Source organism: Gregarina niphandrodes (assembly GCF_000223845.1).
Source record: "Gregarina niphandrodes unplaced genomic scaffold scaffold00014, whole genome shotgun sequence".
NCBI lineage: Eukaryota > Apicomplexa > Conoidasida > Eugregarinorida > Gregarinidae > Gregarina > Gregarina niphandrodes.
The window spans coordinates 149398-174364 of NW_011645784.1; the positions used below are offsets into that span (position 1 = coordinate 149398).

General features: G+C 53.6%; 13 protein-coding genes across 13 annotated transcripts; 6 read left to right on the forward strand and 7 right to left on the reverse strand.

The window, feature by feature from the left end:
* Positions 1-689: 689 nt before the first annotated feature.
* GNI_078940 (choline/ethanolamine kinase) lies at positions 690-2786 on the reverse strand (the record flags this gene model as incomplete). Its single annotated transcript, XM_011132282.1, has 3 exons — positions 690-1951; positions 2105-2566; positions 2681-2786. 3 exons carry the CDS (start codon positions 2784-2786, stop codon positions 690-692), a joined length of 1830 nt encoding a protein of 609 aa, XP_011130584.1.
* Positions 2787-3231: 445 nt separating this feature from the next.
* Positions 3232-7944, reverse strand: GNI_078950 (SNF2 family amine-terminal domain protein; the record flags this gene model as incomplete). Its single annotated transcript, XM_011132283.1, has 3 exons — positions 3232-3316; positions 3434-4724; positions 4986-7944. The coding sequence occupies 3 exons, from the start codon at positions 7942-7944 to the stop codon at positions 3232-3234; spliced, it is 4335 nt and encodes a 1444-aa protein (XP_011130585.1).
* Positions 7945-8375: 431 nt separating this feature from the next.
* Positions 8376-9431, reverse strand: GNI_078960 (2OG-Fe(II) oxygenase family protein; the record flags this gene model as incomplete). Its single annotated transcript, XM_011132284.1, has 1 exon — positions 8376-9431. One exon carries the CDS (start codon positions 9429-9431, stop codon positions 8376-8378), a length of 1056 nt encoding a protein of 351 aa, XP_011130586.1.
* A 431-nt stretch (positions 9432-9862) lies between these two features.
* Positions 9863-10768, reverse strand: GNI_078970 (alternative oxidase; the record flags this gene model as incomplete). The annotated part of the gene is made up of 1 exon (XM_011132285.1): positions 9863-10768. The coding sequence occupies one exon, from the start codon at positions 10766-10768 to the stop codon at positions 9863-9865; it is 906 nt and encodes a 301-aa protein (XP_011130587.1).
* Positions 10769-10811: 43 nt separating this feature from the next.
* GNI_078980 (hypothetical protein) lies at positions 10812-11816 on the forward strand (the record flags this gene model as incomplete). The annotated part of the gene is made up of 2 exons (XM_011132286.1): positions 10812-11043; positions 11197-11816. The coding sequence occupies 2 exons, from the start codon at positions 10812-10814 to the stop codon at positions 11814-11816; spliced, it is 852 nt and encodes a 283-aa protein (XP_011130588.1).
* Positions 11817-11985: 169 nt separating this feature from the next.
* Positions 11986-12796, forward strand: GNI_078990 (hypothetical protein; the record flags this gene model as incomplete). Its single annotated transcript, XM_011132287.1, has 2 exons — positions 11986-12447; positions 12518-12796. 2 exons carry the CDS (start codon positions 11986-11988, stop codon positions 12794-12796), a joined length of 741 nt encoding a protein of 246 aa, XP_011130589.1.
* A 62-nt stretch (positions 12797-12858) lies between these two features.
* GNI_079000 (hypothetical protein) lies at positions 12859-13855 on the forward strand (the record flags this gene model as incomplete). The annotated part of the gene is made up of 2 exons (XM_011132288.1): positions 12859-13410; positions 13607-13855. 2 exons carry the CDS (start codon positions 12859-12861, stop codon positions 13853-13855), a joined length of 801 nt encoding a protein of 266 aa, XP_011130590.1.
* A 129-nt stretch (positions 13856-13984) lies between these two features.
* On the forward strand, positions 13985-14989 carry GNI_079010 (hypothetical protein; the record flags this gene model as incomplete). The annotated part of the gene is made up of 2 exons (XM_011132289.1): positions 13985-14114; positions 14202-14989. 2 exons carry the CDS (start codon positions 13985-13987, stop codon positions 14987-14989), a joined length of 918 nt encoding a protein of 305 aa, XP_011130591.1.
* Positions 14990-15247: 258 nt separating this feature from the next.
* GNI_079020 (hypothetical protein) lies at positions 15248-16188 on the forward strand (the record flags this gene model as incomplete). The annotated part of the gene is made up of 2 exons (XM_011132290.1): positions 15248-15392; positions 15443-16188. The coding sequence occupies 2 exons, from the start codon at positions 15248-15250 to the stop codon at positions 16186-16188; spliced, it is 891 nt and encodes a 296-aa protein (XP_011130592.1).
* A 442-nt stretch (positions 16189-16630) lies between these two features.
* GNI_079030 (oligosaccharyl transferase STT3) lies at positions 16631-19164 on the reverse strand (the record flags this gene model as incomplete). Its single annotated transcript, XM_011132291.1, has 2 exons — positions 16631-18676; positions 18793-19164. 2 exons carry the CDS (start codon positions 19162-19164, stop codon positions 16631-16633), a joined length of 2418 nt encoding a protein of 805 aa, XP_011130593.1.
* A 97-nt stretch (positions 19165-19261) lies between these two features.
* On the reverse strand, positions 19262-20397 carry GNI_079040 (TAP42-like family protein; the record flags this gene model as incomplete). The annotated part of the gene is made up of 2 exons (XM_011132292.1): positions 19262-19525; positions 19618-20397. 2 exons carry the CDS (start codon positions 20395-20397, stop codon positions 19262-19264), a joined length of 1044 nt encoding a protein of 347 aa, XP_011130594.1.
* Positions 20398-22394: 1997 nt separating this feature from the next.
* Positions 22395-22604, reverse strand: GNI_079050 (hypothetical protein; the record flags this gene model as incomplete). The annotated part of the gene is made up of 1 exon (XM_011132293.1): positions 22395-22604. One exon carries the CDS (start codon positions 22602-22604, stop codon positions 22395-22397), a length of 210 nt encoding a protein of 69 aa, XP_011130595.1.
* Positions 22605-23563: 959 nt separating this feature from the next.
* GNI_079060 (Mpp10) lies at positions 23564-24052 on the forward strand (the record flags this gene model as incomplete). The annotated part of the gene is made up of 1 exon (XM_011132294.1): positions 23564-24052. The coding sequence occupies one exon, from the start codon at positions 23564-23566 to the stop codon at positions 24050-24052; it is 489 nt and encodes a 162-aa protein (XP_011130596.1).
* Between the last annotated feature and the right edge of the window lie 915 nt (positions 24053-24967).

Sequence of the window (24967 nt, forward strand, 5' to 3'; positions counted from 1 at the left end):
GGGGTGGGGGGAGTTTGCTACCGGGGGGGAGTTTGCTACGGGGGTGAATTACGTCTTTATTTTGATGGAAGTTACTCCAGTAAATCTTGGAGCCCTCCTCATCCACATGCCGAATATAGCGCAGTACATCGTTGGAAAATGCCACCCCTTGGGACCCCACCAATTGAAGGCAGTGGCTGCTCATTCGGCAATGGACTTTACCCTAGTTAATTACAAATCGGGTGGGCGTCAAAAAGCATTCACGACGGAAATGGCCAACAGACATGGCCCAGAAGGTACAACGGCCAATGATGGTGAATCACATGCCGAATCACATGCCAAATCACATGCCAAATCACATGCTTATTCTAACGGTGGCAATCAGCCGTGCTGACATGCTTGAGTGCAGGCGCGTGTGTGTACCCGCTTATTTGAGAAGCACTGTCTCTCGCCAGGAAGCAGCCAAGCTTAAAACGACTGCCAAGCTTGTGGACCAGCTTTCCAACGTTCAAGGACTGCTTGCTTACCGCTCGCTTACTGCTTGCTTACCGCTCGCTTACCGCTCGCTTACCGCTCGCTTACCGCTTGTCCCAGAACATACAACACCCCCAGAACATACAACACCCCCCGCTCTGGGTAATAAGAATCCAAGCCGGGTTCTTCTCTGAATTCGTTCTCTCACCCGCACTGACAGATGCCCGTCTCACGTCCTAAACTTGGCGGGGTTGTTTCCGACATGCCGCTCGCTGTCTTGTCACGTAGGGTGAGGAGCTCCATCGTTGGTATCTCGTGGCGCTGAACTGAGCAAAGTTACACGCTACGTCCGAAGGGTTATTGATGTTCTGCACCAGTGCCCAGACGGACCAAAAGAAGTGGGTGAGCGGAGAGGCCGCCTTGATACATTCGACGAACTCGTCCACCAGGGCTTCAGTCATCAGATAGGGCCTGAAGGTCTCGTCCCGAACGTTTGCCAAGTTAACCACCAGGTTCATGAGCGCCTCACTCAGAGATCCATCTTCTCGGCACGCCCCCTTCGTTTGGCACTTCACGGTGCCATGGTTCAACGACAGGTCGTCACCGGAACCAGCAGACCCAGCAGCGGGAGTACCAGTAGCGGGAGTATCCGCTGCTTCGCTGGAAGCCGCAGTCTGTGCTGCAGGAGAAGCTGGTGTTTTCGCGGCGTCATCCCGCGTCCTTACTCGGTCTTCGCCTTGTCGGTCTTCGCATTGTCGGTCTTCGCCTTGTCGGTCTTCGCCTTTTCGTTCTTCGCCTTTTCGTTCTTCACCTTTTCCTTTTTGCTCTTCGCTTTCTCGGTCTTCGCCTTCTCGGTCTTCGCCTTCTCTGTTTTGCTGTAGCCCTTCGCCTGGCCCAGTCTCCTTGTGTTTGGTGTGTGAGTCAATTTTCAGCTGCGCCACTAGAGACGGCGCCAAGTTTGCTTGGGAGTCCTCGGCGCTTGGCTCTGAACTTGAGTGAATGGATTCGCCACTGCACGCGGTAGTGCTACCTTGCTGGTCCTCACCAGAGAGGAGATCATTGAATGCCTCTAAATAGGTCACGGCAAACTCCCTTACGTAGGCATCCGGATGAGGGAAGCGCCAATCTTCATCTGCGGTCTCTACTAGATGGTTAGCCAGATCATAAGCGTTGAAGCCCAGACTGGAGTACTCGTGGTCGATGAACTCGACGGCCAGCTCCTGACCTTCCACCGGCGTACCTCGTTCCAAATGATCCGTAAGAACTATATTACCGTTGAGCAGATCATTGTGGCATAAAACCTCCTTCACCGAGTAGGAACGACCAACTTGCTCGTAGAGCTCATAAAAAACTCTTAAGTCTTCATTGAGATGATGGTACTCAGAGTAGTCGTACGAAGTCAAGAAATTCACCCAAAACGTCAGACGCCGAACAACGTTGTTGTTGCCACCCTTCAGAAGCAGCCCCGGCACCTCGCCAGCCGCGACGACCCGCTTACCTGCCGGCAATTCACAGAGGGGCGGGCAGCCTTCCCCTTTACTCGTACCGGTTATGGATGCCCACACACTTGAGGCGCTCGTGTTTGTCGCACACGTGTTTGCCGGACAGATGTTCGTCGCACACATGTTCGTCGCACACATGTTTGTCCCACCTGCGGTTTCTTTGTATGGGATTGAATGGTCGCCTGGCGACGGCGTAGCCGTCGTCAGTTTGGCGAATTCAATAAGTTGGTCGGGTCGACGTGAATATTGATATTTAGTCCGGTGTAGTTTGGCCAAGTGCTGCGCGACAGCCCTGGTGTAGCAGCCGAAGTTCTTGAGTTCTGCGATGGTTACATTACGACCTGAGAGCCATTCGTCGATTTGTCCGTTACGGAAGTGATAGTAAGTAGATTTACATATAGCATTGCTCAATAAACTTATCACGTATGCTTCTTCCTCGCGATCGACGAGCTCGCATGCCTGCGCCCGATCAAAAAACCTTACACCTACTCCAGCGGTTAGCAGCGAACCGCCGCCGGGCACTCCTGATGAAGAGTCGCCTTTCAAAACTTGTCGTACACACTCCGCAAATTCGGTCTTGACCCACACCCTATACAGCACGTTGGTTATGCCTAAGCAAAACATCAGAACCGTCCATACCTGACTCCCACATATAATTGACTCCCACACATACCTGACTCCCACATACTTGAGATATACTCACACACTTTGAGGCAGTCACTTACCCCCGCTGATCTTCTGAGCGTCCAAATGCTCCTCCCGCACGGGGAACGGTTCCAACCAATGAAGACACTTGGCGATCGCGCGGTCCCTGAACTGCTCCTGAAACATGGAGACGTAGACAACATACCAACCATACGTACTTTTGCGATCTGGCAATCTGACTGTTCACCTGGCATTAGTTCGCCAAAAAAAATGATCGACTGGCGGCTCTCTGCAACTGGCTATTTTGTCGGACTCGGCATCATGCTCCTCACCTACTCTTTCCTCTACGCTACTCTAGTACGTCCCCACCCCGACTCCGTCCCGACTCCGTCCCGACTCCGTCCCGTCCCGACTCCGTCCCGACTCCGTCCCGACTCCGTCCCGACTCCGTCCCGACTCCGTCCCGACTCCGTCCCGACTCCGTCCCGACTCCGTCCCGACTCCGTCCCGACTCCGTCCCGACTCCGTCCCGACTCCGTCCCGACTGTGTCTTCCCCTCCTTCCCAAGGATCGTTATCCTCTCAGAAGACTCGAAAGGCAATCTGATCGGTCCAGTCTATCACCAGAGCTATTACCCTTCGTCGAAAAGGAAGTTGAGGTCGTCGATCCCACCCTTGCGGCTAGATCGACCGGCGGCTGCATTCGAAAGAACGCCTCTGACACACAAGCTATGAACCCCAGTCCCCAGTCAATGAAACCCGAATGAACAAGTGCCCATGTGTGTAACCGAGTGTATTATGCCACACACACACGTGTGTGTCAGGAGAACGTACTCGGATCTCCGTTCTTTGATTATGTGTAAATCTAGAATTTTAGCTTCGATGGAATTGCACATGTGGAGAGTGAATATGTAGACGGGCAGCGTCTGGCCAATGCGATGCACTCTTTGCATCGCTTGTGCCTCGGTCGCGGGATTCCACCAGCTGTCCAGCAACAAAAGGTAATTGGCCGCGACTAGATTAAGTCCCACTCCGCCGGCCTTGAGCGACGACAGCAGAACCACACCAGTGGATGTTTTACCGTCCAATTGATGGTCTATCGTTTCATCTACAACATCTTCAAACGTACATTTTACAGCCAAACTTCCGTTGGGTGCAACCGCATTGAAATCCACAGATTTAGGCACTGATTCCTGAACTGGGTCGGCCACAGGTTCCTTCGCCACAGGTTCCTTCGCCACAGGTTCCTTCGCCACAGGTTCCTTCGCCGCAGGTTCCTTCGCCGCATCTAGACCGACGGTATCTATAACAACTGTGTCTAAACCAACAGTGTCCGCCTCCATCTCCATGTCGGGAACTGTTGCAGAAGGAATGGGTGGAGGAGCTACCACATGGGTGATCGAGTCTTTGATGACCAAATCCTTGGTGACCAAATCCTTGGTGACCAAATCCTTGGTGACCAAATCCTTGGTGACCGAGTCAATACAGGGAGGTCTTCCGGTTGAGCTTCGGTGGTTCGGGTGGTTGAGAGGTGTTCCGTCTGGATTGCATTTTTCAGCGTGCTTCAAACCGGCCAGGATCTCTGACAAGGGCGGTACGGAAGTAACCGTCGGATTCCGAGCGCTGTTGAATTTTTCGATCTCTTCCAATCGCTGCTGTTTGGATAGTGAGCCGTCTAGTCGACAGGTGTTGAGCTTCAGCCGGGAGAGGCCTTCTTTCATGATGTCCAGTAACCCCGTCCACTGACTGAAGACCACCACATTTAAACCATTGGCTACGATCTTTTGACATATTCCCAAAGCACAGTTTAATTTTGGGGTCAATAATTCCTTCCATGTTAGCTGCTGCAGAGTCTTCTTCCAATTCGGTCCACCTTCGAATTGGCTGTACACATCACCTGAGTTCTGTACCGATGTCTCTACCGACTTATCTTCCGAACTATTTTGCAAAGTAGTTCCATCGGACTTTGAAATGGACCGTATGGTTGCATTTGTGTATGGGGCTCTACATAAGGCGCACGTTCCGTGATAAATGCGTCGCGCGGTGCCCGTAATCATCTTGAAAGCGCGAGCCAGCGACGCTGACGGAATGTGGGATATTATCTCGTCCGTAGACAACTTGCTTCCTAACGACAGGTTTACGCAAGCGATGCAGTACACATGCCCGCACGGCAAGACCACAGCTTGTTCTCTGCACATCAATGTGTGTTCCGGGCAATGTGTGTTATGGCAATGTGTGTTCCGGGCAATGTGTGTGCCGGGCTATGTGTGTCCATCGTGTTCCGTGTCATGTCATGGCAGATACTAAACTGTGATTGGTGTCATGATAATAGTTGTGTCCTGTTACATCGAGTCGAGGCATATTGGGCATCTGTTTTCTTTAAGACTTTCCGCTAATTTCTGAATATCCTCTTTGCTTAAAGAGTCATCTTCCTGAACGGAATGTGTAAGGATCAATATGGGATGGCAGCATAGTTGTCGTAGTCTCAGAAGCAGCAATAGCATGTTGGTATATTGTCGACCGATGGCGTTGGCTTTAGTTAGCTCTTGGAACGTGTGTTTCGCCTGCGAATACATGGTGAAATAAATGTCGGATAAACTCTCATCGAACTCCAGCCAAACTTTAACAACGTAACGAGGGGGTAGACTTACGATCGGGCGACCCGTGATAGTATCTATGGTTTCCCGCGTCCGGCGCAACATGAGGGTACGAACAACATTTCGTACTCGACTAACTTCCAAAGCAGAATGACTCTGGTCCTCCGTGCCCGCTCTGCCTCCCGCGGTCCCATATCCGGTCCCAGATCCGGTCCCAGATCCGGTCCCAGATCCGGTCCCAGATCCGGTCCCATATCCGGTCCCAGATCCGGTCCCATATCCGGTCCCAGATCCGGTCCCATATCCGGTCCCAGATCCGGGCTTTTTCTTGGCGGAGGTCTTTGTCGAGGTCTTGCCCACGAGCCGGTTCCACCAGATCAATTGATTCCAGGGTTGAGCCCCAACGAAGACTAACAGAGGAAACAGGTCGTCCAAATGGTTCTGAATAGGCGAACCGGTTACACACCATCGGTAGTCCGACTGCAGTGCACACACAGCTTTTGTGGTCTTTGCCAGCCGGTTCTTTATCAAGTGAGCTTCGTCAAGGATTATTCTTCGCCAGCGCTTGCCAAACAAAGGCGACGTACTAATGGGGGCCGGGAGTGCCTTGAGGGGCGGGTGTCCCTTGAGGGTCAGGCTGCGAGAATTTGCCGTCGGATCTGTCCGGGAACCGTGGTCGCTGCGGACCGTGCCGTAGGTAGTAATCACGACGTCGTAATCCCCCAGCTGGCGCACCGGCTTGTCCAGAGAGTGGTACTCGAAAACGCGTAGCGGCGCTAGAACGTGCCGGGTGCATTCTTCCCGCCATTGCGAGACCAGTGACAACGGTACGACCAACAAGTTGCCCTGTCCGGCCCTTGTAGAAGACTGGGAGGTATCCTGATTGACTACTCCCGCCCTCCCCTGATTGACTGCCCCCACCTTCCCCTGATCGACTACCCCGACCTGGTCGATGGGGGGTGTGGCTTTTTTCCACACTCCAGCTTCGGCTTCATCGAGGTAGTCGTTGCTAATTAAAGCCAGCATCTCAACGGTCTTGCCCAGGCCCATGTCGTCCGCCAGCAGACCACCGCAGGCGGATTCAAGACCGCCTGCGGGAGAAATCCGACTAAGGTGCCCGTTTACAAAGTTAACCCAGATGGAACGGTCCCGGTCCAACGCGAAAGAATCCCAGACCTCCTCCGGCTCCCCCAGCCCACTCCGCTCCCGCTCCAGCATCCACCATAACGCCTCCTCCTGGTAGTGCCGCAACGTGGACTTGAACACCGAACTGCAGGGCCACGCGGGCAGATCTCTCGTCTCCGTACTCATTGTGAACCCGAACACCTCGTCATTCAACTTGCGACTACTTCCGTCGTCTACTCCGGACCCTCCGTCATCCTCTGGGCGCTCCACAGCTTCGTCGTCCGCAGCTTCGTGGTCCGCTACTTCGTCGTCCACAGCTTCGTCGTCCACAGCTTCGTCGTCCGCCGCCGGAAGGTAGTTCACGACTTGGTCACCATCCACCGGGAGGTCGTCCACTGTGGCCGAGTGGTCCACTATTGCCATTCCGTTTCTGTACTGAGAACCAGAGCGCTTTTGCTGCGAATCCTCGACAAGTTGCCGCATAAGGCTCCTTTGCGCGATCGAGCCGATGGACCGGAGCATCCAGAGCAGACTCTGTCTCAATACGTCTCGTGCTTCCCAGGTTAGGCGGTTGCTCAAGCGCACACTCCAGATGTCCACGTTTTGATTTACGTAGACGCTGAGGACCACATCCAGGCTTGTGCCCATAGAGACGGTATCTGCCGCGTTGGCCGACGGCATAACGACGGCCGCTTTGAGTACAATGAGTCCAAGTCCGAGGAGCACGGTGAGGAACTTAGAGGGGTCCTGGTCGAGCCGCCCGATGTCCCGGCCCTGGACTACGCACCGGATTTGGGCACCGCCCCCTAACTTGGGCCAGTGCGTCCGTGTGCTGCCGTGCGCAAGTAGAATAAAGGCAGAGGCTGCGTCGTCCACGTTTTCGTAGCCCTGCTCCACGACGGTGGAGCACCACTCTTCAACACTGGCCGTCTTGTTCGCTGCAGACTTTGATCGCAACTTGCCAACAGACTTGCCAACAGACCGCTTGGGAGCGGTGCCTTTCGGTTCTTTCGGACTAAGCTTCCGGCCATTGGGGGGACCGGCCGCCGTCGACCCACTTGAACCGCCGAGTACACTACCACTACCATTGGCACGACTGCTGGTGGTATAAACGCCTGTTGCCTGTGGCTCACACGTTTGTATATTCAGGTCGGAAACACAGGAGGCAAAGGGGGATACCAACCGCTGAGTCATCCATACGTCATCTCCCGCGGGGAAGGACCTCGAGTACAGAGAGCCCTTCCGGCCTTTACACAATTTGGGAGGCACCGTAAGACTCACGTGCAAATCCAGGCCCGAGCTGAACGCAGACACAACCATAGAACCGTTGCAGCATACGGAAGTAGCCAGGTACCCCCACAAGTCGTACTGGAATCTGCCGCTGCTTTGACCCATGTCGTGTTCACCTGGGGAAGGAGTCCCATTTGGGGGGACTGTAGTCTCCAGGGCTGTTGACTCTCGGCGCTTCCTGTATTGGGCATCGATGGGGAGAATGGCACCCCAGGGAGAAGCATCCACTATTTCCACTATCTCCACCTCATTGTCAACTGCCAGCTTCTGATAGTGTGCCTCGATTACTGGGTCCAGAACTACCGGTGGATTTACTCGTCGCTTTTTTGGCATCCCAGAACCAATTGCATATGCACGAGAAACATGTGAGTGGAGAACAACAAGGGCTGACAACCCAGAACCGGAAGAGGCGAACAGTTACTATCTTTCAATGAAGAGCATAATACTGAAAGCTTACGAGAGCTAGAGACCATTCATCATACAGAGAGAGCATTCATTCTACAGGCGAACGATACCTATACTGGAGAGACCTATACTGGAGAGACCTATACTGGAGGTATATATACTGGAGAACGAGGACAATCGTACCGTTAAAAAGGAAGGTCATGTCGAAAGAGCATTCTGGTTGGCGAAAGAGCATTCTGGTTGGCGAAAGAGCATTCTGGTTGGCGAAAGAGCATTCTGGTTGGCGAAGGAGCATTCTGGTTGGCGAAAGAGCATTCTGGTTGGCGCTCTCGCTTTGTTGGTAGCAGCGGCGACTTTAGCTAGCACCAGCACTGGCGAATGCTAATGTTAATTCGCAGGGGGTTGGCGGGGTCCACGGGGTTTTCGTCGGCGAGCAGCATGTCCCGGTCGCTGGGTGTGTGATTGCCGAGTTGATAGTTGAGGAGCCGAGGCACGCCATGGTAGTTGCATCGGGCTTTGTTGCCCATGACGAGGATGTCTCTGGCCCGCAGGACGATAGCGGTGGGTTTGCAATCGCGGTTTGGCCCTCCGAAAAGGAAGAGGGCGGCCGTGCCCAGTGACAACGTGACCAATGGCATGCCTTTCGCCTTCTCCACGTCGTCGCGGTGGCCGCGCAACCGGTCACCTCCCATGTAGTAGTTAACCAATGCACAGTCCGGCGAGAAGCGTCCCCAACTGCAACAGCAGTTACTCATACTTGTCACATCTTGGTCCGCAAGGACATCCTGGTCCACAAGGACGTCTTGGTCCACAAGGACGTCTTGGTCGTTCGGTTTGAGACAGACGCAGGCTGTTTTGGCTTTTATTTCGTTTGCGACGGTCTGAGCGAACTGGGCAAGGGAGGGGGGCAGCGCAGCTGGGGGCTCGCTTTCGTAAGAGCGGGCCGTCCAATCGTAGCCGACGCCCAGACTGCACCAGCGAAGGCGGGGTGCGCGAGTGAACTCCGTGGCCGGGTTGAAGCTGGCCGATATGTCGCCTTTGTTTGTGTTGTGTTCGCACACGAGCGGGTAATTCAGCAAAGCCTGGCGCCACTGCTGCTTCGCAAACTCCACCGTGCTACCCTCCGGAATGTAATATACACCCTCAGCCAACTTGTACACTACCCGGCCGTGGGCCAACCCGGCGCCCCCCGTCGTAACCCCCGGCATCGCTTTCAACCCTCTCGCCTCCAACTCTCTCGCCTCTAGCTTTTCTGCCTCGGCCGACAACAGTCCGTGGAAGTCGACCAAAGGCACGTCTCGGAGCTCGGCGTTCCGCGACCCGCGAATATAGGTGTCCACTTCCTTGTAGATGTCGCCTACGCAGCTGCTGGCTGTGCTGCCTCGACGGGAGGAGTAGTCCGCCTCCGACTCCATTTCCGGCAACCAGAAATACTTGCCGGCCCCAACACCACTATGTCACGGCAGCTGGTGAAGAGTTGCAACCCAGCTTGTGTGTCTGGACACCCACCCTGTTTGCTCAGACGCAGAGGGAGTGTGTTTGCAGCCGGTCGGAACCGAGCCGAATCGGTTGGCGAGAAATAGCACAAAGTTCTTTCTAAAAATGGTATCGCAGAACTAGCCGCAGAGCTAGCTGCTTCTATAAAAATTGACATTTCTAGGTCCGTTTTCCGAACCGGTATGGGTCCGAACGGAGTTGCGTCGCTGGCGACAGGCAGGTCAGGCCCGTGGCTCTCAAGTTCTTGGCGGCTGGACACGGGCTTGGGTCCCATGAGGCTTCAGGATCCCGTGGGGATCCCGTAAGGAGAGTTGCGTTCGGCGGGGCTCAGGATCAAATGGCGGCAGGTTTAGTACCCGGGAGGGAAAGGGTTGACGGCGTTGGGTACTGCGGTGAGGTCAGCGAAGGTGTGGTTGACTTCACGGTGGTGAGCTTCGTCGGCTCGGATGCAGTCCCAGACCTCGCGGAGCGAGGCGTCATCCGGTAAGTTCCAGTAGGCTCTGGCGGCACGGGGGGCTGGTATATCGAAACCAGGAAGTTTGCCAGTGTCTTGTAGGTGGAGGAGGTGAGTGTAGGTTTTGACTGCCTCTTCTTCGAGGTAGCCGACAAGGCGGTGGCAGAAGCGTGGGGAGAGCGCGTACATGGTGGTGTACCAGGCGAGGAAGAGTGCCTGTGCGGCAATGACCGCAGCACGTACAATTTTGGAGGGTTCATGCAGCAGCAGGGCCGTCATAAGGTGCATGCGCTCGTTCTCGGCCTCCTCAAGCAATGAGTGAATGAAGCCGTAATCGTTCCGCATCCGGCGTAAACTTTTTAGGTGACGTAGTGCCGCACCTACCATGCCCGGCACGGCTGCCACGGTCTCCAGAAACACCACGCGACGAATCATGCACGCTTCGTCCTTCACTCCAAACGTGTACCCCGTCGCCAGGTCGAAAACACGGCGCAGCACCCAAATGGTCGAGTATGCTGCCCGGTCCACCAACGTCTCCGGCTTCGTATGCTCCACTCCCACCGCCTCTCGCTCGGCCTTGGACCACGCGGGGTGCGGCAGACGAACGTCCACCTCCCCAATGCTGTTGCGCGCGGCGTTCCGCCAGTGCACCGAAGTAGGCATCATCACTCCACTATCCGCCGAACAACCGTCCAGATCGCTACACATGTGCACCGGCGGCGTCCACACCGCAGCCGCCGTGGCCGCCCCGCGCGCTCGGAGGGTCGCTAGCGTCTTCAGAGGTCGATTCTTCAAGAGCATCGGTCAACAAAAAAAAAATCGCACGTGTGTGCTTTCGGTAGAGATGGCAGAAACAACCCTCACAACCGACATCCTCGACGCCCGACTGACCCGCTGCAAGACGCCGAAGGCCGTGATTGAGTCTGGAGCCCTCTTGGACTTGATCGACAGTCATTCAAAAGAACTTTTCAGTGTATTCGCGGAGCATGATGGGTTCGAGATGCTTTGGGCCTACGAGGACAAGGAAGCCACCCTAGATTTCCTAATAGACATGGCACTAGTACTCGTAAATTCATGTAAGCACCAGGGCTGGCATTAGTACCCCGCTAGTACCCCTCTAGCACCGCGGTAGTACCCTTCACTCCCTTACCCGGTTTGGGGCGCTAGCAATCTGCGCGCAACATACCTGCCCAGTGGGCAGTATGCAGTGAGTCGTGCATCTTTTATAGTTGACGAGCGGCTGGGAGTAATGTCGGCCTTGGTGTACTATCTGTGTGACCGAGACTCATACTCAATCGACATCCAATGGGCTTGGAAAGACGCGAAGCGTATGAGCCAGTTTCTTCTCTGGGTTGAGGATGTTTTGCAGGTATCCTTAGCCCAGCAGACTTCAGGGGAACGCGGCGAGACGTCCAGGAGTGATGTGTGCTGGTTGGTAAAATGTTTAAGTTTGTTGGACGTGGTTTTGAGCGACTACCCGCCTGCCCGAGTGACTCCTTTGATGTGGGAGTCGATGTTCCGCCTCATTCCGACACTCCTACGGGCTAGTGAGGCCCTCACCGCCGGCGGGTGCCACACCGGAGTTCGACAGCAGACCACAGGCCGGGGATCGGGCACAACAATTAGCAATGTTCTCAACTCCATATGCTACTTCGGTCTAGGTCTAACGTTTAGAGAATACGTCAGGGATTACATCACCATTTCCGACAGGTATCTGACTCTACCGAAGGACACACGCTGCTCATGCAAGTCTTGCGACCTTATCCGAGTCGGTAGAAAGGCCATAAAACAACGCGATGAATTCCCGATTCCACAAAACGCGGGTACATACTTATCACACCCGACCTAACACCCACTGAACTATATCCTTTCCTTGCACACACGCGTGGGGCACCACTAAACTATATTACCACTTGTACCATCACCCCTCCTATGACCACTTGCGTGCTAGCTCTTGCACACATCCATGTCCCGTTTATGTGGTAAGTGTTCATGTTTAAAGTACACGGTGTATACGAATGGTTACATCAGAATACGCACGGAATGTTCTACCGTTGCTCAATAATGAAGGCATACTAAGTTCCATCCTCAATTCAATTCTCAGCCGGGATGACGAACCCGTGACGGATGAAGCATTACATTCGATACTATCGATCAAGTTTATGTACGACTTGTGTAACCAGAAGCTCCATATCACTTCGGGTCTAAGGGACCTGTATTTACGTTTAATGTTTACCTCCAACAGCGGTGAAGGTACTTGTGCAGCCCACGAGAATTCCGCCGCTGTACGCGAAACGCAAGGAAGTACAAAAGACGCTCACGGAGAGAGCCACAAGCCGGCGAGCGGCTCTAAAGAGAGCCACGCCGGACTGGAAGGTTCTATCCAAGTAGAGGGAACTATTTTGCGTGACCTCGCTACCAATCATGACAATTATATCGCTGCAAATCCCGTAGCTGCGAATCAACAGCGGCTACCCAACGTAGGCGACCACTCGAAGTCCAGCTTCGCCCTCGACGGGGAATACAGTGATTCTCACCCTAGAACTGGAGACTCTCACCCTAGAACTGGAGACTCTCTCCCTAGAACTGGAGACTCTCACCCTAGAACTGGAGACTCTCACCCTAGAACTGGAGACTCTCACCCTAGAACTGGAGACTCTCTCCCTAGAACGGGCGATTCTCGCCCAGCGAGTGACAGGCAAAGGGATCGAGGTGGTCAGGAAAAAAACGGAGATAGCGAAGAAGGAGAACAAGCGGCAGCATCCATCGGGGAAGAGCGTGGGCAGCAGGTTATTAGAGTGTATGAAAGAGACTACAATATTCGGTTAGGTGGATTTCCTCCAGGCATGACCTTCCTTTTATCGGAGATGTGGCATCAGCAACAGTGCGGAATGGGTGTGGCGGATGATCTTTTACCTCTAGTGTGTCGCGATGTGTGCACTCTTACGGAACTCCCGCCGCGGCGGTTCTGGTACAGCTTCATTTGTATCCTCCAGCAAGCCTACCAAAACTCGTTACGACACCGATCCTCGTACGCCCCCTCCACCTCCACCTCGACCATGCCCACAACAGCTGACAGCTCGCTTGACCAAGCTGGCAGCCAACCCCCCTCCCGCAGTGAGCTCTGTTCCAGTGCTATACAAGACCTTGAACCCGCTCTCGAAGACACCGCGACGACTGCCCCAACGGCGGAGACAAACCCAACCACGGACCTACAAGCGGCCCTCACATATCGTAAGCAATTGAGCTCAGATGACTCGAACTACCCAATCATACAAGACTATTCAACCCTACAAAACAAACTTTTATCGCCTGATGAATTGACCTGTACGTGGGAATGCGGGCTTGCCAGACTTGTGGCCCAAGCAATCGAACGACTGGTGAACCTGCTTCAGGCGTTCATCGACAATAACCCTAACAAAGTGAATAGCGAGCATATGCAAGTACGCGACACGGTCGACACACACACACACACTGTGGACACACACACTGTGGACACACACACTGTGGACACACACACTGTGGACACACACACTGTGGACACACACACTGTGGACACACACACTGTGGACACACACTCTGGCGGGCTCTGTCGGTGTAACATCGCATACATGGACATTCGTTTCGTTATTTTCGCAGAGATCAATGTTCTATCTTGGCATCTGCGTTGGGATCGTGTGTGGAGTGGGAGAGTATAGTCGCATTCCGGAGCAACGCCGGTTAGTGGTTTTGCCAGCCGGGGGCGCCTGCGGACTCTTGACGAACGAATGTCGCGAAATGACCAAGTTTCGATCGAGCTGCTGGGCCACGGTGCTGCTGTACAAGACGGCCCTGCTGCGAGCAGAACAAGCATCAGGTGTCCGTCTGGCACTGCTGCTCGACGATTGATTTCATTTTTCGCACTGGATTATGTTTGTACTGAGTGCTCTCAACAGCCGTGCAGGTCGTCCCATTAGTGGTAGTTAGTGTCAGCTAGTGGGCTTGGGTAACGGGTTTGGGTGGCGGGTTTGGTCTTTTATGTTTCCAATACAGAATCGTCGAAGCAGTGACCAGGTATTTTTACTGACGGGGGATTCGCCGACGATTGAGCAGCTCGTGGCGAATGCCCGCGAGGCGTCTTGGGAGGAGCCGGTGAGTGCTGCGACAAGTACGGTGACCAGTGCAGAGCATGGGTTTCGAACCCGGGTAGAGGAGGTTCGGCCACGGGTACAAATTGGTCATGATTTATATGCAGCGGAGAAAGAGATTACCGATTATCGGCTGCACATTGTGGACCTGCCTGCCACTCGAGATGGGGAGAATTCACCACCCGACGTGCTCGGCAAGTTGGTCGCCGGCATCGAGTACCTACGGACACTCGCACCCATGGTCTGCGACCTACGCAGCTTGCGGAGACTTATCCAAAACGAAACCAGGACCAAGTGGCGACCCAAACGCAAGGAGACCAAACATGGAGGAGACCTCAAGCAAGGAGGAGACATCAAACAGGGAGGAGATCTGAAACAGGGGGGCGAGACCAAAACGGCCGAGCTCAAGCTCTCCACCATCAACCTGCCGGTGCTCGAGCAGCTGGTCAGGCTCGGACCTGTCACCACGTCCCGTTTACTCTGCGAATGGCCCACGCTGGTCGTATCCGTCGCTACGGGCCAAAATGATCTCGGCGGTATCGACGAGGAAGGCCCGGGTGTTTTGAGCAAAGTGCTCCCGCTAGACGCCGTTCACGACGTGCTCTTCCTCGCCAAAAGGTTCCGGACCGAACTAGACGACTTGTTGAGAGACAACCACCACGAAAACCATCATGACTTTAGTATGTTCTCCGCCCTCTATGTCTGGCAGCTCATCTCTCAACACACTGAGTGGGCACCCTTCTACCTCAAGGAGAACAACGACGAGAACGACGACGATGCTGTGACAATAGGAAAGGGTAAAGACACTCCCATCGTCAGAATACACTCCGGTGGTCATCACTCCGGTGGTCATCACTCCCGTGGTCAGCACACCCGTGACCATGAACAACCGTGACCATGAACAACCGTGACCATGCACAACCGTGACCATGCACAACCGTGACCATGCACAACCGTGACCATGCACAACCGTGACCATGCACATGCGGGACACACCGGCGTGCGCCATCTATGTCTTGCTGTAGAGATTTTGAACAACGCTTTCTGCGCATATCAGCTTACTAGGTTTATTTGCATTTCCGTCAAGTGTGGTTTTGACAGTGTGATTGACTATTACAATTCTTCTTGCGACCATCCAATCAGTTACTACGAAATGCTGATTGGTATGGTGCGAAAATTTGATCCTAACCGGCTCACGATATGCAAGCAAATGGGATCTAGGCTCTCGTACTCGACGATAAAATATGCGGCCCTGCTAATGTTCGGATTGAGCTATAATACGGAGCATAAAATACATAGTAACCTTTCACGTCAGAATACTACCAGCGAAAGATTTGTTTATTTTTAGATATAGATTTGATCAGACTTACACAATATGAGCGTTTGAAATGTGACGTTGGAGATTGCTATCCTTTGGAGCACAGTTTGTTACCGATTCAGAAGCTTTCTGACTATGTGAAAAATGTGGTGGATAAGACTCCTATTTTAGTGGATGACATTCCTCACAGTGAGTTGGGAACTGCATTTGAGAAGTTACGTAGCCTGGCAGTGAGTGCTTCGGGGACAGGGTCTGAAGGTCCGCATGACATTTGGTTTACTTACAATACAAACTTGTTTTATTTGAATGCGATTGTACAGCAAACGATGAAAGGTGAATTGAGTCGTAAGAATTTATCTCTTGTATGGCGTGTCCCTGGTTGTCAGGATCCGACCACGCATTGGATCGCTATGTTCTCATCGGGGTTCGCGTTTCCCGTAGATCTGCCCGCTACTACACTTGATTATCTCGACGAAAAAGGTGACCTGACCTGCAACCTTCAAGACTTGGCGGACGGTGGCCCGCGAGAGACCTTCGTGGTCCATTGCAGACAACAGGAACTTAACTGGGAATCGAACCAGCGACTGAAGGAATTGTTCCGGATGAAAAATGGCTGGACCAAACTCGAACTGTACGCCTGGCTCAGCCGCTGCATGCTAAGCTCCAACTCGCCATCAATCGACGAGCTCATCTCCAGATACCTCCGTGCCGTACCGGGCACACCCAACGCCCACGAAAATCTCATGCTGCATGTAGAGAAGTTCGACCCTCTCTAAGGCACATGTTAGATGTGGCACACGCACGTGTGCAAAGAAATGCGTGTGACCCAAAACACAAAGGGGATGCGGCCACAGGCTGCAGCAACAGTGTGCGCTGCGCTGGGGTGAGCGAAGAGACTTTATACGCACACAACTGTACAGGCATATCAGTCACTGTATCGACTTTATACAGTGACTTTATAGACATACACGGTTCAAAACACACGACCAGCGGCCCCACCAAGTCGTCGTCGTGGCGGGTGGTATGCGTTGTGGCGGGTGGTATGCGTTGTGGCGGGTGGTATGCGTCGTGGCGGGGGGTTTCCGTCGGGTCGGTGGTTTCCGTCGTGGCGGGTGGTTTCCGTCGGGTCGGTGGTTTCCGTCGGGTCGGTGGTTTGCGTCGGGTCGGTGGTTTGCGTCCCCAATAGTCCGCTTTAGCGGTTGTCAGCGTGGTGGGTGGTCAGCGTTGTCTGGGGCTGTTGACTCTGTAGATGCGGACCATGTAGGAGGAGGTGGTGTATGCCTCGGTAAAGTGTTTGAGGGGGAGTGTTTTTGGTATTTCGGATGCGCGTAATATATCTTGTCCTTGAGTTTGTTGGTTCCGATGGAAGTTGTGATATGAGAGAAGATACATGAGACTGGATCGTAGAGTGGGTGATGCTTGTTCGCCTACTTCGTAGCCGCCGGTGTATGGCGACATGAATTCTTCTTCCGTGGGGCAATCAGGAAACTCGCGACTGGCGATGCGAATAATCCAAACAAACTTATTAAGGTCGTCGCCGCTGTAGCGCGTTACGCCGCCGAAGAGCACGAAGACATAGTCCGCATCCAGGCTCTGTACGATGTCATAAGCCTTGTCCTGATCGCTGGCCAGAGCCAGTCCCACTGTCGCAATATGTGTCGTGTTCCATGTGTTGTTGTCCACAATCACCGAACGATCAGCCATGTACGCAGCCTGGTACCCATAATCCCACCATGACAACAACTTACTCTCCGGGTGAGTATTCTGAGCCATCCACTGAAACGCTTCACGCAAATCGTCAATCATCAACGTACCTCCATTACGCAACTGCGCCGCTGTCACAATCGAAGGATTCGAATACAACGCCGCCGCTGAAAACACACCCAACGTGACCACCCGAAACAGCACCAATAAGACGAAGGCCACAACTCCCACTGCCACACACTTGTTCATCTTCAGCACCACAACTTCGCCCGTAGTGGTACCACTCGCCAGTGTGCCCTTCGCCGTAATCTTCGTCGTAGTCTTGGCCGTAGTCTTGGTGGCAACACTGGCAGTGGCCGCAACACTGACGGTGGCTGCATTATTGCCTGCAGTATTCGCCGCCTGCCTTTTGTTCTTCCGGAGTTTCCTGCCGTTGTCGTACAATTTGTTCTCATCTTTCTCCGCCGGTAGAGTGGTTGTTGGTTGCGTCCTTGCTTCTTGCGTCCTTACTTCTTGCGCACTTACTTCTTGCGTCCTTACTTCTTGCGCACTTACGTCTTGCGCACTTACGTCTTGCGTAGATGACGCCTGCCTGTTGCAGTCTGCGGTCTGCTCGTTGTCGTCTGCGATTGACTTGTCTTGGTCAGATTGGATCGTCTTGAGTGTATCCGCGCAGTGTGCGAGAGTGTGTGCGATGGCGACTCCGGCGGTGCAGGCGTAGGCGGGCGCAAGGACGAGGGTGAGGCGGATCATGACTGCAGAGAAATATGCGGCGAGTACGGCGTAGACTCCGAGGAACCAGAGGTGTTTGCGTTCATTCTGGGCGAGAGCCAGGAAGATGCCGACGGGACAGAAGACGAAACCGGGACCGAGCTCCGTGTGAAAGACACTCCAAATTGGCGGCTGGTGCTCCGAAATGCTGGCGATGATCGGCACGTTCTTGGTTGCGTAACTGGGGTCTAACAACGTCATCGATCTTCCACTGAAGCGAGACCAACCTCGACTCACGACCAACACGGCCAGCGCCGTCAGACCTCCGAAACACGCCGCCAACACGGTCCGCCTGGCACCCAGAAGCGAGCGACATAGCTCTGAGTTCTTCATGAACATTTGCAATTGCATCAACTTCCAGACGGCCAATACCACAAAGACCACATGAGAACTCAAATGCTCTGCACTCTTGACCGCACCCACACCAACAAAGGGGATGTTGAAACACCACATGGTACCCAATGTATACCAGCCCATATAAGCCAGCCACATCTTATCATCAAGACTGTTGATTGCCGTCACACACAACACGTATCCCGCCACACAGTTAGTTATAAACACGTAGCCACCCCAAACCGTGACCATGTAAAAGTAGGCCAGACATGCCAGCACTACCGAAGCCAAATTCCCCTTCCGGCAGGCTCGTAGAAATGTATAGAATGATAACACCATAGTGAAAATCGCAATCGCCTCATTGTCGAACCCACCAGCCGTTGAACGACTCAAATACGATGGACATATGGCAATAATCAGCGCCGCAAACAACCCCGCCGGCACTGAGTTCGACGCCTAAAGCACCCCACAGTATGGTTGGGGAGTGCACAGGACGTAGAACATGGGTGTACAGACGTCCCATGTTCTACACGTGCGGGAAGTGCGTGGCAGGTTGTGTCTAAGTAGCATACGACGGTAGTGAGTTTGTATGTGGCGAATGCAGTGCCCATGGAGAAGAGAGGAGCCGTGAAGACACACACTTCGCGAATGTCCAGCATAATGCCCGCCTTCTGGGCCAAGTTCCAAAGCACAGTCGCTGTAATCATAAGGCCGGGGAAAAGGGTCTGGCCAACAACACGTCCCAGAGGGTACCAAGCCGACTCGTCGAACCAATTCCAGAACTCATGAAAGCCATGGTCTCGCAAGTACTTAGTCGTTCGGTAGTTGAAGTAAGGATCGAACTCATGAATGACCGACTCGAAACGAAGGACACTAAATACACGACATCCAAAGGCCAGCAAACATACACATGACAACGCCGACCACTTTATATATTCCTTCATCCACAAAAAAGCCCTTCCCCCCCCCCCCCCGGACACCCATCTTCGGGACCCCCATCTTTGCTGGCAGCCCTTAGCCGAGAAACTCGTCCCCAGAAGTTCATCCTCTGTTCACCATTTTATTGCCACTGCCCTTAGGATTCGCATCTTTCCAGTCATCCCATTCTCGTGCTTTCCTTTCCTTCGCGTCTTCGTCTTCATCGTCGGAGTCCTTCTCCATGCTTCGCTTCTGCGCAGCACCCAACGTGTGAACGTCTTGCTCGATTTCTTTTTGCACACACTCCGCTATGGTCATTGTTGGAGGAGCGAACGGCGCTTGAAAGACCTGCTGCGTGTACAACCTATGCAGCTCACTCTTGTCACTCTAACACACATACCATTTACGACTCCCACCCGGTTTATTCGATCCCACGTGGGCGATCTCAATCAAGATTCGATGTGTATGATTCGACTTACAATTTTAATAATACATGGTTTTCTTGCCGGTTGCTTGCCGACCGGATTGCTGACGACCGGGTTGCTGACGACCGGATTGCTGTCGATGGGATTAACGTTGCGGTTCATTTCTCGTATTATGCTAATTTCGGCGTCAAGGAGAGGTATCTCGGAGACAGCTGAGTGGAGGGAAAGTTCGATGATGTTTAGCCATAGTTCTCTGGTCATTTCTTCGTCGTCGTCTTCGAGAGCGTTTTCCTCCATTTTGGACACCAGGTCTTCGTAGTTTGTGCACTGTTCGGAGAGTGCGCACAATTGCTGTGCTTGTTTGGCGAGAGCTGGAGGACATTCAATGGTTCTTTCCAGAGAGTCCATGGCTTTCCGTCTTTTTAGCACTTTGTCTCGGGACTTCTCGTTGGCCTCGCTAAGTTCCGCGCTCCATTGTTCAACTATGCGATCGTCACCATATCTCGTCGCCGTCGTCTCGACGTAGTCCCGGAGTCGATGTCTCGCTTCGTCTAACAGCAGTTCCCGCGACACACTCCCCTTCACATTCATCATCCCCATTGCTGCTAGATAGTTGATCAATACGGACGGCAGATCTACAGTGTGCATTTCCTCCAATGACTCCGTCACCGATGCAGAACCACACAAACGTGCCACCAAAGCCTCATCACTTTCGACCCCGAGGACCTCACGCAATCTTGGAGTATACTGCAAGATATTCAACCCTTTTATCTGCGACAAACGCCACTTCTCATTCCAGTCACACACGGCGACCAGCACATACGGATCCATCATGAAAAATCTACGCCGGGCAACCTAAGGGGAGTTTAAATTTGTACTGGACCGGGGACTCATCACTTAATGCAAAAGGATTGCGCTATTGTGATTGAGAAATATTTATGTGTGGTGCGCGGTTCTTTGCTCTAGCCATGCGCAGCTCAGTCAATGCGAACAAAGGGGGCGAGTTGTCAACAGGGTCAGTAGCGATCGTGTGTGTCAGTGGTACTGGAGAATAATAAAAAAAAAGGGTTAACAGCATGAGCTCAACAGCTCTCCCAGCTTATGCTGTCCGGTTCTCTGATCGATCTTGGTGGTAATCTCTGCGTGGGCTGAGCAAGGGTAACCTAAGTGTTCGTTGTGGCTGTAGCCTCTCATCTTCCGGGGCAGGTGCACCGAGTAGCTTCACATCTGCAGTCCTTGACTAGCCTCTTGCGCCGCATGAACAAGTCGCGCAGAACTCGAGTTTCGGGCCTGCACTGCACCTTGTCCCTAAGTCTGCCGTAGCGTCCGTATGGGCGCATTCTGTTGCCTTGGATCTCGGTAACTACGTAGGGTAGCGACTAGTGGCCTAGTATCTCTCCATTCTGACCTTACCATGGATTGCAGTTTCGACGGGCTCGACCATGGTGCTTACGACTAACACCTCCCAGCTCGAAGTCTTCGCCTTTCGCTGTCGGTGGTTTGGTGAGCACCAGGGCATGTTTTACGGCGCTCGTCGCCTCGAGTAGGTTGGTTATGATGAACCTTTATCCCACGGAGTGAGATCCCTCTTGTGACCATCCGGGTAGCATGGGCTCTCTGCCGGTTACGACTAACATCGGAGATCTCTTAGTGGCGCTGTCGATTGTTATGTTGTAAATGTATACCGCGTGGACTAACAATAGCGTCAAGTCGGAATGATTATTGGTCTTAATGTATCTTGGAGATACATTAAGACTCCTGGAGAGTGCGGTGATTCGATTCGTTTAGTTGAGGTAGGTGTGGTGGGGCGTTGATGTGTTTGACTTTCAGCATGGAAGTCACGTAGTGGTGGAAGTCACCTTTGAACTCTGTTCCGCTGTCCGTGTATACTTCGAAGGGTATCCCCAACGCTCCTACTACACTTTCTGCAAACAGGTTGCGCGTTACCACAGCCGTCTTCGCCAACGTTACTCTAGCTACGATGTAGCGAGTCGCGTGGTCTATACACACAAGGATGTAGTATTCCTGCCCTTGGCATGCTCTAGGGCCCACCTAATCCATGCTTAATCTACTCATGAAGAAGGGCTGCTCCAACGTGCCTTCGAACAGTCCAAAGGGGTGCAGAACGCGGGGAACAATTCAGAACCCCCAGTTACAGTTGAGAGCAATATAGTGGGAATGGCCGGGCGCCTTTTGGAGGTTATCCCAGAGGAGGGGAATAGGGAACGCGTCATCAAGCTCCTGCTTATTGACTTGCCGATAGTCTATTACGACCGGTAGTCGTCGGTATCTTTAAGATTACGAATGGACGAGAGCTCCACGGCGATTTACTCGGACGTATGACGCCTTTTGAAAGCTGGGAGTCTACCTGGCGTTTGAGCTCTTCCTCAGCGGCCCGCGGCAATGGCATCAGCCTCACTTTCGTCGGTCGGTTCTGAACCTGGAAGTTTGTCTCATATCTCACCTGCCCACTCATCGGGCTCGGGCGTAGGAACGCTCTCTTGTTTCTCTCCAATACTTCCCACAGCACGACGAACTCTGTCTCATTCAGATGCGGTGCACGCTTCCGTACTCCATCCCTAGTCTCTCGGAGCAGCTCCTGGTCTGTCAGCGATTCGTCTACGCCTGATACGACATCCGGGTTAGATAAGGACACCCCTCTGGCGACATTGTCTCTACCGCAAACGGCGAACGAAGCAGCACACCTTTGCGGGATTGGGGCGCAGACACAGCAAGGAGGACTGAACCGGTTGACGTAACGGTGAGAGACCGAACCCGCTTAGCTGTATCCCAAGCTTACCCAAGTTGGTGAACTCATTACCACCAGATAGTCACTCGTCACTAGGTGTGTCCTCCTCACACGCCGCTACGTCCGCTCTGGCAGCTTCTGCGTCTATCCGGGTGTGACCGTCTCCGCCCGCTTGTCTCACTCGGCGCTTGTCATTGCGCTTCTGGTTGACTTGCAGTTGGCGCTGGAGATTGTCGTGGGCAAGACTGTTGAGGGACTTGGCCTTGTCGACGGACGTCCTGTCCTGAGGCATTCTTATGTTGATGGTCCCGGGCGGTTGTCCACGGCTATTTCCACTCGCCCTTGCCGCTCAAACTTCCTTACGGCACACACGTTTTCGGTATGGCCCTTCCTGCCGCAATTTGCGCAGAACAACTGTCGCTTCAGGTACTCGCCTTTCCAATGACCAAGTTGGCCGCGCGCTCTGCATGGTCGGTTGTCGAATCTCCTTCTCTTCGCAGCTCCGCTTGGGTCACGGCAACCGCTGCCCGCGTCTTGCACCGGGTAAGCGTCAACTATTTGTGCTGTCACGACCGGTGCGAGCTCTGCGTCTCTACGCGCGGTTAGAGGCTTGAGGGTGTACAGGGCTTGAATAAGCTCCAGCGGCCCGTCATACGTCATCCTTTTCGCGTTGTACCTGGCGCTGGTAGGGAGGCATCACAACACGTCGCGGCACGCCCAGCGCTTGCAGAACGGGAACTCCTCGTTCCAGTGTATGCACAACCTCGCAAGTATTTCGAACTGCTTCGTCACGCTGTGGTCAATGTCGTGGTATGACGAGAACTGTCCTCGCGCTAGGATGTCGGCGGTCACCTCCTCTATGTACAAGCTCGCTGGAAAGATGGCTCGCACGGTCTTGTCGATGACCTGCTTGAAAGCCGACGCTTCTATGCGGAACCTCTGGAGGCGTTGCGGAAGGGTTGGAGCTTGCAGTCACGTACGAATGCTTTCCACCAGTGCTCGTCTGGGGTGCTAACACTACCCAGGTCGTCCACCAGTGAGTTGTCAACAGGGTTGGTCGTCGTGTGTGTCAGTGGTCCTGGAGAATAGTCCAAAAAAGGGTTGTCGAGGTGCGGGGGCTAGGACCTAGCAGCACGAGCCCGGTTCGTCACGACGGCTCAGGGGAGCTAGGCAAACCCGCTTGGGTTTTCGGCTACGGTTTGGTCCGTTCCAGAAAGGAGTGCCGGGGCCGGGGAATTAAATATCGTTCCGATGTCGTTGCGCGACCTGGAAAGGGAGTTGGTATCGGAGAGGCATTGGACCCTGCGGGGTGAGGTGACTTCGACGGAGCGGCCGCAGGACTCGATCCTGGAGGAGGGTGCTTTGGAGTTCCGGACGAGCAGTCGGGTGCACAACGATGCTGTGCAGGTGGACGAGGAGACCGGGGCGAGAGTGGAGCGAGATGTGGACAGCATCATTCTCAGTATCATCAAGAAACGAGTCGGCATGCGGCTGTACGACGACGTGGACGTCCAGACCATCGTGACTGATGAGAACGCGGCAGACGCCGACAAAACCACGCTCAAGGAAGTACTCGACTCGGTCGACATCAGCAAGCCCACCAAATCGCTAGCCGAAGAGTACGTCGGAATGGTCGTAACAGATACTGGCGCCACCATCAACGTCCAGGAAGCTGAGAAGAAAGCACAACAACTCTGGAACGCGCTCTCCCATAAACTCGACCAATACTGCATAGGCTGAACATACACACACAGGTGCGCTTCTGCTGGCGCACGTCGCTTAGCACACACGCGCGCTAGCATAAGCGTGCCCTGTCACACACGTATACTGGTACGCGTGTGCTGGGGAGGCAAGGCATCATAGGGCTGCCGGCGTCCCGCCCTTTTGGGAGCTGCTTGTTTAACGGAAATAGCCTCAAGCATAGTTCTCCAACAAAGCTCCCAATGCGCCAGATTATATAAGGAAAACCTGTCTGTGTGGGTATACGTGGGCCTGTGGTACTCCAGACAACCGTGCGTGATTGGGGCAGGCAGCTGGTGGCGCTTTGATTTTTTTTGGTTGCAACTTGTGTTGCACACACAGTGCTATGGCAGATCCAAAAAAACTTAAGCCTAATGTGCTGCTGTATGTCAGCGCTAAGCCTAATGTACTGTTATTTGTCAGCGCTCAGTAAGCTCTGTCGACAAGAGAATCATCCACTCCAAAGGGAGTATGGTCAACTGTCAACGAGGGCTACCTTCGTCTTCACGCCGTGATTAATGTTTAATGCATTGGAACTGAAGCAAGAGAGAAACTATAGAAATAGATCCATCGAGCACAGTTGCACTATGTTTAAAAAAAAAAATTTTTTATACGAGACAAAACAAAACCATGAGGCCGTTACAAATCGACAGCCGACATCCTGGGCGAAGGGTGCCGAGCTGGTTGGAGCTGGTTGGCGCTGGTTGAAAATGCCTGGGTGATTCAGTGCCAGATTCCCTTCTTTTTGGTGCCGTCTTATGCCCAGTCCAGACACTCCCATTCCTTCAGCGTGTGGTAGTGGGTCCGCAGGGCCGGCCCACAGGGCTGGTTTTATTTCCATGTAGTAACAATGTCGGGGGGGTTGAAACCCGGTTTTGATTGCAATGTGTGTTACGAGAATCCTGTGGACCCGGT